This window comes from Enoplosus armatus, chromosome 24 (genome assembly GCF_043641665.1).
Source record: "Enoplosus armatus isolate fEnoArm2 chromosome 24, fEnoArm2.hap1, whole genome shotgun sequence".
In the NCBI taxonomy this organism is placed as follows: domain Eukaryota; kingdom Metazoa; phylum Chordata; class Actinopteri; order Centrarchiformes; family Enoplosidae; genus Enoplosus; species Enoplosus armatus.
Genome location: NC_092203.1, coordinates 8,607,752 through 8,621,764, shown reverse-complemented (window position 1 = coordinate 8,621,764; position 14,013 = coordinate 8,607,752). Strand labels below are relative to the sequence as shown.

General features: G+C 44.6%; 1 protein-coding gene across 1 annotated transcript in view; it reads left to right on the top strand.

Annotated features, from left to right (window-relative positions):
* Window positions 1-974: 974 nt before the first annotated feature.
* Window positions 975-14,013, top strand: part of tns1a (tensin 1a) — a 78,861-nt gene continuing 65,822 nt past the window's right edge. The window contains exon 1 of the mRNA XM_070930875.1: window positions 975-1,070. Coding sequence (XP_070786976.1) covers window positions 975-1,070 — 96 coding nt within the window. The remainder of the gene's footprint in view (window positions 1,071-14,013) is intronic.

Sequence of the window (14,013 nt, the reverse complement as noted above, 5' to 3'; positions counted from 1 at the left end):
GTCTTCTCCTCAGCGACACTGGCTTCAACTCTCAAATATAAACACTGAATGAATACACTCAATCTGTCATTCTCAACAGAAACCCCTTCTGTTTTCCATCTTTTTTCCTCTCTCTCTTCCAACCGTTATGTTCCCAGTCATTTCTCCTTTTCTCCCCCCTCCTCACTCTTTTGCTCCCCTCCTCCCGCGCTGGCTGAGTAAGTGCTGCAGCATCAGTGCATGTGTGTATGTGTGAGAGAGCAGCACAGAGAGAGAGAGAGAGAGAGAGAGGAGTGTGTGTAAGCGGAGTGTGTGAGCGCGGAGCACCGGGGATCCTGAGCCTGGAGGAGAGCCGTGTGATGAGAGGGGGGCTCTTCTGCCTGTGGATGTATGTGCCAGGACAGTGTTTTTTGCAGGCGAGCGTACGTGTGCGTGAATGTGTGTGTGAGAGACAGTGAGTGTGGGCATGCCAGCGTGCATGTGTGTGTGTGTGTGTAACAGTGTCGTCGATCAGCGACGGGCTCTTCGCATTATGCAGCCGACGGTGCTCATCACACTTTGAGGACTGACTCATCTAGACCGGGCTGTGGAGACCGAAGAGAGGGAAAGACAGATGGATGGGAAGACAGGAAGACAGTTTTAGGCTCTTGATGCTTTGGGTCCCTCTAGACTATCCAAGAGTCTAGTCCGTTTGTGGGACGCCAGCAGCTTCACCGTGGCCCCCCTTGTTCCCCCTCAAATTGAGATTGCAGACACATAGCCAGACAGGTAGCCAAAATTGCCAAAAAAAAAAACCCTGAAAGGAAAAATAAATCCCCAGTCGTCATCTGTCTTGAAGGAAGGTTTTCAATTCATTTCTGCTCCACGGACTAGGACAAGAGGGTCTCCTGTCTGCGCAGGGTCCTTTTTTCGCTTGACATCGTTCTTTTTACGGGGGTTGCAGGATCCTATCCCGGAGATAAGAGGCTGGCAGACGAGACGGGACAGACGCAGGCATGGCTCGCCTCAACTGGTGCCTGGCTGCCGTCATCAGCTGGGGCAAGTTCCTCTTCACCTGCTTCTTCCCTCTGCGGGGGGCCAAGCGAGACAAGGTAAGACTTCACAGAAGGGGGGAAGGGGTTGCTGCAAATGGGAGACTGAGAAGGGATTCAATGGACTTAGAGGACGAGTTCTGCACATGTCGTCTTTCATGTCTCACTTCAACCCATGCAGGAGACTTTCTTCTACAATAAATGCCAAAAATAACATCTGGAAATCTCATCCCGCATGAAATATACATCAGGAAGGGCCTCGTTCTCAATCATACCACCCAACCATTGCATGCAATACAGCCGGCTTTACCCAAACCACCATGTGACGTAGCTGTGAAAATGAGCTTGGCGGCTGGTCATGGACCATGGGCTCTGGAAGACTGGTTGGTGTCCCTCTAAGTGCTGATTCAAGGTCAGTGTTACATCTCCAAGTGGTCTCCAGGCAGCTGCTCCACATAAAGATGGTTGGGAAACATGGGGTTCAGATTTTGGATATGCCACTCGAGCCAGGCACTTGCAGCAACTATCTGGAACAAATGATAGTTGCTCCTGATACATAGGGTCACCTTGCTTTCACAACTGCAGAATGGTAATGCACCATTATTGGGTGTTTGCGTATTCCCAAGAAAGAGCTCTTGATTTCCTCCATTCATCTCCTGCCATTGCATGTCATGCTGTATTTGCCTCTTTTTGATGAGGGGGTTGTGAGTCTTTCATCGCTGCGCCATATTCTGATGGTCGTATGGCACATGTGTATGAGCAAGAGAAGGCCAAACGGAGTTCAGTGAATGGTATCAGCTGAACGCACACTTGGTTTCTTTGTCTGTTTCCCCAGAGCCAAGGTTATTAGCAAAACCTGGATCGCAATCTTTGCTTTTTTGCTCTTCTCGAGCAGATAATCAATCATGTGTAACAACTCTGGTGTGTCTAAATTGCAGTATTTCCTCTTACACACACTTACACATGCACTTACACACAAGCGAGGACACCAGAAACAGTGCCTGAGGTGATCCGCTGATGAATGGTGATGGGTGGGATCATTTTTGGAGGGATTTTTTTCCCCCCCTGCCTTTTTTTTTTAAACGCCATGAGCACATCTAGAGCAAAGAGAGCTTTTTTTTTTTATAACACTTGTCCTAAGGCAGAAAACACTGACCAAATCAGCTTAATGCGCTGCATCCTCAGCAGTTTTTAAAAATAATCTGTCCCCTAGTGAGAATATTATCATAAAGTAAAGACACCTTTTGGGACTTTCATGTGCCCTCATACCCTTCATTTTTACCCTCATCTTCGGTTCATTTTGCACCATGAAAAGCTTCGATCCCGAACGTAAATACCAGCCAGAAGGTTTGAAACTTGAGTGTTGCAGTGCTGCAACTCTCCCTCGACTGCGAGCTCTTTGCTGTTGCGTATGAGAACCGTTTGGGCAGCGGTGGTGTTAGAAAGTCTGGTGATGATGGGATTTTGCTCGTGGTGACGCCGTAGCATGCAGTGCTGCAGCCGCCCATCTCTTCAAGCCCCAACACCCTCCCACCAGCACCAACACCAGCAGCAACCCCCCCCCCCACCCCACCCCCCCGCCCCATTGCCGCAGCTCCTTATCTCTACACCCGCGCTGAATCCCACCACACTCCTCTTGTCGCACTCTCTCGGATGTGTGTGTAAATGTGCGTGGAGCTTGTTAGTGCCTTTGCAGACACACACACACACACACTCATTATATATCTCCTCGACCCTGTACAATGAATCCCCAACCCATTATGTTCATTCAGTCACAGCCTGTCCTGTCAGCGTTGGCCTTTTTTCTTCAATCTACAAAGAGGATTTCCTTTTGTTTGAATTTTTCTCACTCTTACATATAAACCACCAATAAAGCGACGTTGTAAATGAAAGCTTTTGCACCATTTTTCGATTATATAGAGGGGTGGTTCAGCCACATCTTCAACTCTTGTACCTACACTATAAAATGGGGCAGATGCTCACCAACAGGGATGTGCCCTTGTTAAGGTATGGATATTGTACACTTAGGCATGTTCTACATTGGTACCCTTGTTCCCTATACTTGGGAAGGAACATTCATGCAGCCCCCATGATAGAAATGCCTTAATCTTCCTTGTTTCTGGATATAGACACTCATTTCTAGAAGATTATTGAAAAAAAGTTGGTTTCTATGGGAAAAACATTGATATATTCATACTGCAGTGGCTGATTTTCTTTTTTTTTTTTTTAGATTTTTTAAAAAAGAAAATTGTGTTTTTAGGGCTCAAAACACAGAAATTACTTGATGGAGAGTTTTTGCCTTTCCCTCTCACTCTGGCAACAATACATTTTTTACTTGGAAAAAGTGTAAATTCACAGTCAAAGAAAACAAAATGCACAGCGCAGGAATTTGCCAGTGCTATGTAGTTGTCAGTATGTGCAAAACTGTCAACTTGTATATTTTTTGCTTTTGTTCATCACTGACGAATGCAGCATAAGATATAGCTGTTAAAGTTAAAGCAGTTGGCTGATCACCAGTACATTTTTTTAAGTGGCCAGTAGGGCTGCCCTCCAACCAAGCTGCAGAAAATAGCTGGACGTAAGTTGTTAGCTCTTCAGTGGCCCCATGTTGTTTGATTGGACAAATAAATCAATGAGGATTTTTAGGACACTTTTTGCAGTGTGCATGACAACCATTCAGTCTGTTGCTACTCTTTCACTCCAGCTGCAGCACTAGAGCTGGTCACGTGACGGACTGGGAGGTGAAAGTGGAGAGGTAAGGCTCTGTGTCTTCCCTCCAAGGACCGCTGTGAGGTGTTCAGTTTCCATGGCAACGCGGCTCACACGGTCCCCACGTGATAGGGCCGGGTTACAACAGGAGATGGGCTCAGAATATTGTTGGTATGTGTGTGTTTGACTGTGAATGTGTGGCGGTTTCGTAAGAACGAGACAGAGAAACAGAGAGGGAGGTAGAGGGATGATGTGTAAAGGTTTTCTCCATGTGTGTTACTATGGTGACACTATTGTGGTACTATGGGAGGGTAACCCTCTTCTCTCATCTCCTCAATTCCCACTCATCCTCACATCCTGTCTCATCTCCTCTTTTCTGTTCCTCTCTGTTCCTTTGCTTTTATCTAATTCGCTCTCCTCTTGTCTCCTTTCTTCTCCTCTCCTCTCCTTGTGATTTCTGTCCTTTTGCCTCCTTTCTTCTACTTTCTGTGTCTTTCCTTATATTTCATTGAATTTCCTTGTGTCCTTCCAACTCCCCCTCTCCTTGTCTCTTTCCTCTCTTTTCCCTCTTGTCTCCTCTCCTCACCTTGTGTTTCCTCTCCTCTTCTCTCCTTCCAGTTCCTTTTCTCTCATCTCTTTTTGTCCCCTCTCGTCCTTTCTCCCCAATTTTTCTTTCTGTTTCTTAACTTCTATTTCATCTAATTTCCTTTCTTTCCTCTCGTCTCCTCTCCTCACCCTGTGTTTCCTCTCCTCTCCTCTGTATTTTGTGTTTACTTGCCTCCCTATTCATTTAACTAATGTCCCCCCGGGCAGTAAATTCACATCAGGCAGTACTGCAGACAGCCAAAAGAGAAGGGGGTGATGGGAAACCTGTCCGCTGAATGGCTCCTTATTCTCTCCCTCTAGATTGCCTCTCCAGCATATGCATGAAAACCTCATTCATTGCTTGTTGTATTTATCACATGCTCCCCAACTTACCTTCCACACTGAGTAATGTCGGCCCGGCCGTGGCGAGCGCTGCGCAGGTACCGCGCCCAGAGAATTGCAGACTTCTGCCCTGAATGGCTCACTGTATTCTGGGCCGGCGTTCAGCATGATGGATGCTTTGTTATCCTAGCATTAAAGCTTTAATGTGATGAATTCTCCGGCGACAGAAGAGGAGACTGCAGAGTCAATGTGGAATACTTTTCTTTTTTTTCTCTTCTCACCTCTTCTCTCTTTCTTCTCTCTTTTCTTTTGTTTAAACAGTATATCTAGTACAACCAAAATATTTGAACATCCTGCCTGGGGTGTGTTTGTGTTGGTGGAGCTGGTGATCAAATATCACTCTCTGTGCGTCAGTGTATATATATATATATATATATATCAGAGTTCCTCCAACCTCTAAATAGGTACATTGGGCTGCTAACATCATTAGTCTGGCATTTAATGGAGAGTTTTATTGTCCCATGATAGTCTAAATTCCCTTTTTTCTGTGATTGCAGTTCTGTTGGAAACAAAGTGTATGTGTAAGTGTGTGTGTGCTGGTGCCTGCCTGCCTGCCTCTGTGTTTTCAGTGAGCTCCGGCGTGTTGCATTGGGAATAAGGGAATAAGAACCTGACCTCACTGTGCAAAAATGTTGTACTGAGAAAATACACCACTCCCAATAGCAGACCCAAAATCAATGCTTTTTGCAGGTAGTAAAGTTTGACTTAAATAGCTGTTCTGGCTCCATCCAGACAGTAAAAAACACGAGATGCATGCATGAGCTGTGTATGTACATTTTTAAAACCACAGCTTACCGTTTCCCATCTGCAGAGACCGTCTGAGGGTTGGTTGGAGGCCACTAGAGGCTGCTAGCAACCTAGTTTAGACCAGTTGGCTGCAGGGAAAAAGTGGCTGTCATGTATCAAACACAGGCACCAAATCCATTTAGAAACCAGTTCAGGAGTTAACATGATGACCAGTAGCATTCCCCCAATGTGTCCACACTGTGCTCTTTGCTGACATTATGTTAATAGAGTACACACAGAGGGAGACACACACACGCAAACACATACACAGATTATGTGTCAGGTTAGCCTATGGATTGAGGTAACTGTTACAGTGGAAGTGATGGAGTGCAGCAGGGATCAATAGAGGGTGTTTTCTCAAAATGAATTGGCTCTTAGCCCTTTATGGATCTGACTGTGGAGTGATGTAATATGCCCGCACCGCTGATATAATGTTGATTCACTGCTGTACTTCATATAGATGTACACATGCATAGAGCAATCCCTCACACATGTGTCCCGGGAATGTTTGCATACATGCATGTGAAAATATTTTGTGTATGCACTCACAGAGGAAGATGAAGAAGCACACATATAAGGATATGTGACAGGATGCAGGGGGGTTAAAGAAAAACCCCACGTCATCAGTTTAACAGTTTCATTAAAATGTGTTGAATATTAAATATTGACATATACTTTATGCATAAGAAAAATATATTTAACAAATACAGAAATACATAATTCTATCAATAGAACATAAGAGTCCTGATTTAACGTTGTGCTGTTGTCAACACAACTGAAATCAGCCTTCAGGGAGATTTGTTTTGAAAAATCACTACATTACACAACTTTATAGTGTTCGTTATAGCTTTATAATTCTATACAGTACAACTAAAGGAACACTTCGCCAGATTTACACATAAAGTTCATTTTACCCGTCATGGAGACGACGACTCAGTCAAAAAAACAGTTGTAGAACGTCTTCTGTGGCTTTATGATAAAAGCTATTGAGTTGCATTATGGGAAGTTTCGGATGCGGCCCATTTCGACCTTTCTTTTTTAGTTTGTCTCTCAGGAGTGTAATACTAAATTGCTGGAGTGTCTCGTTAAGAGTTTGAGGTGAGATGGAATAAAATAGCACGAAAGAGAAGGTTTTCGTTTTACGGGTTTTCAGAAGAAGTTAAAAATATAAAAGATGCCATCACTTTTACTGCCAGAAGAGTAATGCATGTGTTGCCAGATGTTCATTATTGTGTGCATATGTGCACATGGCCTTTCTTTGAGTGTGTTCATGAGGCTGCATGTCCATCTGTGTATGCAATATATGTATAGCGCACTGATGAGCTCAGCTATATCGGCCCACTAACGTCTGCAGCGAGAACCTGTTTGCTTTTCGTTGTTTGCCACTCAGCTGCGTCACAGCAGCTGGCGAGTCCTGTAGATATTTTGAAGGAGGAAAGGAGATCTGGAAGCAGGACGGGGTTGCAGATAAAAGATTTAAGTGACATTAGCGCAGACATGAGCGAGCATGCTTGCAGAGGAGAGGTGGAGGGAAAGAGAGGTGAGGTATGCAATGCAAGGAAGCCAAAGGGGTGGAGGGTGGTCAATGAATAGAGTGTGTGTATGTATGTGTGCGAGGGGTAAAGTGAGAGAAGGGGAAGGAGGGGCTAACAAGGATCATTTGAGGAGAGGGGAGTTTTGAGAGGGAGAAAAATAAAGGCCAAGACTCACCTCCCCCCTTTCCTCCATGGAATAAAGTTACCACACTTCAAGAGGGACAGCAGGGAGAGAGAGAGAGAGAGAGAGAGAGAGAGACAGAGAGACAGAGAGAGAGAGAGAGAGAGAGAGAGACAGAGAGAGAGACAGAGAGAGAGAGAGAGACAGAGAGAGAGAGAGAGAGAGAGACACCAGGGGTGGAAGAGGTAGAACAAGCAAGCAAGAGAGAGAGGGAGCTCAGATGCGGGAGACTGACTAAGGCCATCAGAGAGAGGGAAACGAGACCAGCATTCCCTTTCCCACCCTCTGTGCACCTCGCACGTCTGGCATGGATCTGTGTCGCCAAAGCCTGCGTGCAACCGCCGGGAATATCTGGGAATACCGTGGATTTCTGCCGTGAGCCCGGACAGCCCTCGAGCGGCACTTCTTTTTTCAGGATGCCCTCCGTCTCCCTGTCTCTGCCCTCTGCTCTGGCAGGGAGGGCCAGGACCTGGGTTTGCCTCTCCTGCATGTTTTGGGTAAGAGATCACAGACAGGGATGTTTGCAGGTCCCAGCAAGAGGTTAACATCATCATGGAGAAAGGTCTACAAAAAGTGTGCAGATTGTATTTCTCAAGGCGTGAGACCCAAACCTACACTAGTCACATTGATGACTGACCCGGTGGCTTTTTTCTGCTCAGTTTTATCAAATGACCTTCTGTGTCGTTGTAGTGGGCGGTTATGTTTATGTGTGAAGTGTAAAGAGGTGAACAGGTCATGGCCAATGGTTCCTTTTGACAACACAGCAGCGCCACTGTTGCCTCTGACTCTTGTATGTGTTATATGTTATATGTATGTTAGTATTTGGCTGAAATGACTCTTTTTTTGAAGGAAGTCTGGTTCAAAATGTTCAAAGTTTACACAGTTTACTAACTCTATTCTAACCAAACGGGGAGATCAGATTTCTCCACTAACTTCCTCCATCCTTTGGTCACTAGAGGTCAAGTTCAGATGATTTCTTTGTCATACGCGAGAGCAAATCTACAGTAGTTGACTCCGTTCCGTGATCCTGGCAGGACTAATCTAGTTGACTGCTGTGTGGCGACTCGCATCGGCGTGTTCTTGCGTCGAGTCCACGCGGCCTCGGCACTAGAGCTATTTCTGGTTTCTCCTGTATAATTTAATCTGCTGCTGCTCGCCTCTCCTCCTATCTGGGACCGACTGAGTGTGTCAGGAACCGTGGGCTTTCCACGCAGCATCTTGGTTAAAAAAAAAAAAAAGAAAAACAAAGAAAAAGTCAAGCACGCCAACACACCCCTGGACATGTGTGAAGATGTGTGTGGACCTGGAAGCATGTGGATGTAGACATAAGAACAAGTCTTTTTCTTGCAGAGGAACATAAATTCAGAGTTTATTTTTTTTTTGTGTTTGAGAAAGCCTTCTTCATGTACATGTGAAATGCAAAATATGCCTTTTAAGATGCACTTCATCCACATAATCATATATTAGAATGAAAAACTGTGGGCTTTTGTATGTTAACATATTGCCACATCACACATTACCTGCCTTTTAATGCTCCTAGCTGCAGTGTAACACCATCTTTATTGGAGAAGTAGGTGGATTTATTGCTTTTTTTGTTGTATAATGTATACACAGCGTGTAATGATCACACCCAAGTGTTAAATGAGGCATCTGCCCTACTTTTCAGTAGCTTGCAGTGCAGAAGAGGGCCATTTAGATGCAAGGGGAAAGAGGCAGGGTGGAGGAGAAGCTCCCACGCAGTTCATATGCAAAGTAAGACATTGACTTGTCCAGATGCAAGGCTTCCAATCCAACATTATCGCCCTTCAAATCGAAAACAAAAAGAGATGAGCATCCGAGGAGGAAAGGGAGGGAAAGCCAGTCGAGTGTTGTGAGGTGTGACATCAGCAGAGAGAGAGAGGAAGAGGAGTAACGAGCAGAGGCTGAGTGACGTGCGAGAAGCGGGTTCTAAGAAAGCTCCTCAAATACATGCTATTAATAATTTATCACCCCACACACAGAGAGAGAATATTAGATTTGACATGCTGACAGAAACAGCCACAAATGCAGGCTAGTTCCTACAGCGCTGGCCAAATACTTCTGCGAGCTCATTACTGCTCTACAATATGCTAAGCAGCTCTGCTATGAATAACAACAACCGTTATTTGACACAGCACCGGCAATAGGACTTTTTTAACATATTCGCTGAAGAGTTTCCTGCCCGTGTTTACCCGAGCGCAGTCAGGGCGCTCCATTAAAACCTGGGATTATGTTCATGGTGTTCTGCAGTGTCACAAGTTTGACTACAGACCTCAGGTGTTTTCTTATGCCAGCTATTCTCTGTTTCATCTTTGCTGTCTCTCTTTACTGTTAAATTGTGAGGCAAGCACAAAATAATACCAGTAACTGGTTTCACGTTTTTGTATTGCTTTGTCTTTTTTTTTATATTACAGTGTTTTGAGAAGGTCACTTTGCTAGTTAAAGGCCACAGAAATGACAGGTGCTGTCAAACTGTCAATCTGGGAGTCATAACAGGTTTCATTTTAGTTTTTTTGAATTTTGGCTACCCTCTTGTTTGGATTTTGATCAAGGATTGGTGCCAAAATGCATTGAAAGCCCTTCATATTGCTATTAAAGGTGCATTCCACTTTTTTAGTCCCTCCTTCCCTTATGGAAGTGCAGACTTAAGCCTTTCCATTGTCTACAAACACTGATTTTAAGACTTTCATTAGTGATTGAGTAAACGATATATATTTATGTTAAAAACAGAAATGCACTATGGCAGAGAAAACTATGTGTCTACAAAATAAGTGCTTTTTGTTCATATTGATGGTTGGTTGTGATATATTGGCTTTCTGGTTTATGTGACACTATATGACTCCTCACGTTACATAATGATAGTCATCGCACAGTATAAAGAATAATTTATCTACCATGATGTTCAGGCCGCTCAAAAACTACAAGGCAGCTGGAACACTGTAAGTCAAGATGTATGGCAGATCCATCATGTCTTCAGGTGTCTAACAGAGTCCCTTATTGACTGAACAGAATCCCCCGAGAGCTCCGAAAATCAATCAGGCTTTGATTGGACCGTTACTGCCTGCCACGCCTCCATGTGTGTGTGTGTGTGTGTGTGTGTGTGTGGCCTGGCGTGTATTAGGAATGTCATATCCCCCTGCTAATAACAGTGTATCTGCCGGCCCTGCCTGGTGATTAGCTTGCGTTGAGTGAGGAGATTCTTGAGTAATGAATCTGTCTCGGCGGCTCTATGTGCGGGCCGGGCGGCTGAATTCCCTACTGTACAGTGTCATAGCAACAGCGTCATCTTCATCAGTGTACTTTGTGTGTAGTGGGTTATTTTGTCAGTCAGAGGTTGTCAAGTAGTGGAGAGTTTTTATTATTTACTCAAAAAGAAACAGTAAGGCATGACCTGAGAGGCACATTTCTCTCACAGTAAGAGTGAAAGATTTAAAAAACATTAGCAAACAGCTGCTTATTTAAGTATAAATCCTAATTAATGGGCTATTTTTGAAGCTCTGGCCAATAAAAGGGTCAAGTACTCCCCAATGGCTTCATCAGCGACTGTCGTCTTTGAGGTTGTGACCTTCTGCCGTCCAGCGCTGTTTTTTTTTTATCCTGTGTCACTGTCACTGGTGTGGTTTGTAAAAGAAATGCAAGAGATAAAAGAATGTAATAATAATAATGACGATATTTGTGGTTTTGATGATGATGTCCACCTCCAAATGACATGAAACTGCACTCAGACCCAGTTTTGGTTAACAGCCTCCGATGGGACCTCATGTGCTGTTCAGCCGCCACACAGGCTGGCTGTCCGAGCCAGAGAGCCCTCCACCTCTCACTGGAGCTTTCTCCGTGCTCTCGTTTTCCAACCAGTGTATTTGTGCATGTGTGTGTGTGTGTGTGTGTGTGTGGTACTGTATCTCTGAGAGTCAGGCTGTCCTCGGAGAGTGTAGCCGTCACTCTGACTAAACAATGCTCTGTGTATCTGTGACCAGGTGATTTATATGCGATGTGACCGGATGCCTCCCTCCAGACCCCCAGGCCACCAGCAGCCAGCCCGAGACCCAGCTTTGGCTCACTTCCCCTGGGCACTATGCACTACTCTGCCCCCGCATCTCACACCCGAGTCTGGATCTCTGCCCTCAAAGCTCAGTAGATGTTGGGTGTGATGCTGTAGATCAGTCTGTAGACGATTCAAACATCAAAAAATGTGCATGCTTGAAGGCCATTTTAAATAAGGATGTAGAAGTTGTAACTATATCACAGCTAACACTGCGGCAAATGAAACCTATGTTCAGTTTAGGGCTGTAACTAATGATTGTTATGTTGCAGGGCGCTGCAACTTGAAGGAATAATACAACACACACCTGCACGCGTAAAGTTGTGGCACGTGTTTTCACATGTTATACGAGGGAACGCAGAAATGCGCATATCTTATGTTGTGGTCTTCTCCCGTTCTTCCTCTGCGTGTTTTTTCCCTGAGACGGACTCAAAGAGAGCTCATTAGCAAACATGACATTGTAAGTTCATTAGCAGCTGGCTAATGATCATAAGCGGCCTGGACTTCATGATCACAGCTCATTGATCTTTGTGTCTCTCTGTCTGCACCTGGTATTGATCATATCGCACACTCGCGCAAACAGTAAAACAGCTGCACCCTCACGTACACAATGCATGTGTGTATGGAGTTTATTTGATGCATCCTTACAACAAAACATCACGCACACATAAGCAGAGAGGTAGTTATAGATGCACACACACACACACACAGTTCCTCGGCTTCAAGGAGGGATCTACTACAATCTGGCAGCCGGCCCACAGTGTCAGTCCACTGGGATCGGCTGTGTTCAGTGCCATAAATAAAACATCCTGAACTCATATCTATGTTCTTGCACACTTATCCATACTCCCATGAAGTGTGGATGTAGACAGGGAAAGAAATGTGTTGTATCAATGCCTTAAAATTGTAAAAAAAAAAATCGTTTTGATGTGTTATATTTTCCTTTCATTTGTGCTGTCCTTCATGTTTGTGATCACAAAGGAGGTTCCCTGGCGACCAAATGTGTTGATTTCCACCAAAAAAACAGAGAAATGCAGTGTCCTTTCTTGTTTTGCACCAGTTTTATTCTCATACTTTTCATTATTTTAAAGAAAGCTTATGGATTATACAGCAACGGCCTGGTCGACATGCTTTGCCATGATTACGGGTACTTCTGTGCTGCCAATCACTGATGTGCCCATAATCACAGTGAAGGAGGCCCCCCTGGGGTTATAACCAGAATAATGACTATCCTGATAAGAGATTTAAATCTCCCCTCTGTTATTTCCCCATCTACTGTAAAAAGGTTCATGAATGGAGATGCATGTGACAACACCTCCATCAACCTGAGATTCATGGTTTTTAATTTAAGCGTCCTCAACATGAAGAATCTAAGGAACCCCTGATTTTTGTGCTGAGTAAAGCCGGTAAAAGAAACACAATTTGGCAGTGCAGTTTCATCCAAACCGTCTTGGTTGGCTCATCTTAGCCGTCCTGCTAATTTGAGCCGTTTGATTTGCCATCTGTGTGTGTCGAGATCACAGAATCAGAGAGAGTTCAAGAGTGGAGGCTGCCAATCAGAGCAGGGTTTACTGCGAGGTGAACGTGATTCGTCTACCACACTAAGAAGTCATTCAGTCGCTAAATGGGCAACCCCCGCATGAAGATCAGATAAAAGTCGTATAATGATCTGAGAAAATAACCCTGATGATGTCATAGTGGCGTCATCAAGGTAGTCTCAGCTCAACCCAGGAGACGACAGATTTATATCGGAGAGGCTGCGTTACAAACTGGGGGTGTGGAGTTTGAAAGACGTTGGATGGAGGCATTGTGGGTAATGTAGGACCCAGCTTATAGACTAAAATTCAGGATACCTCGGCCAGACCATTTGTCTCGAGAGTGCGCGAATCTAAATCACTGGAGTGCTCTTTAAATAACACAAATTCACACACATTTTCAACTAAAAGGTGGAGGCCTGTCCGCGAGTCCAGCTGCTAAGTGGAGCATTTTGACACGTACATTGTACCGTTTCTTCACCCTTAAAGCAGTCCACCCCCGTGCCATAGTTTGCATGTGTTTATGAAAACTGCTTTCAAGAGTAGGAGAGTGTATGAAACATGTAAATGTTGTCATTACAATACTACAAATCACATCATCCTGGTTCTCATTTTCCTTCTTTTTGTGTTTCTCATTCTCCTTTTCTCTCGCTCTCTGTCTCACAAAGGCGCCCATTGTTCATGACAGAATTTCAATTTGGTGGAAATTGAAAGCAGGTGTGGCTCTGCTTTTTCATCTCGGGGTGGGGGGGGGGTGCAGGACTTCTCTCTCTCCCCGGCCTGTTAGTGTCCGTGGGGCCTGTTCCTCACGCTTGACTTCATTGAGTCATGTCGTCCGGCATTTTGGCTGGTTTTGGCACTCTTTGTCTTTGTCTATTTTTTTTTTCTGGGTGACTCATTCGCTCCCTCTGCTCGCCTCGTCCATCAACCAGGTAGTCGCTCATTCAGACAACGAATCACCTCACTCACTCACTTCCTTTCTCACATGGTGTATATCTTACTGCGGACAGCCTTTATGGGAAAGAGAGAGTATTTACTGCAGCCTCTAGGACTCCTGCTGTCAATTTCATCTCCAATAAGTCTTTTCAGGAGGAATAAAGAAATAAAGATCAACAACTAGAGCTAGATCAACATGAATTTTTATGTTTTTAAAAGAGAATCACATTTCTTGTTCCTCAGAGAAGAACATGTACAAATTCTGCTAAATATT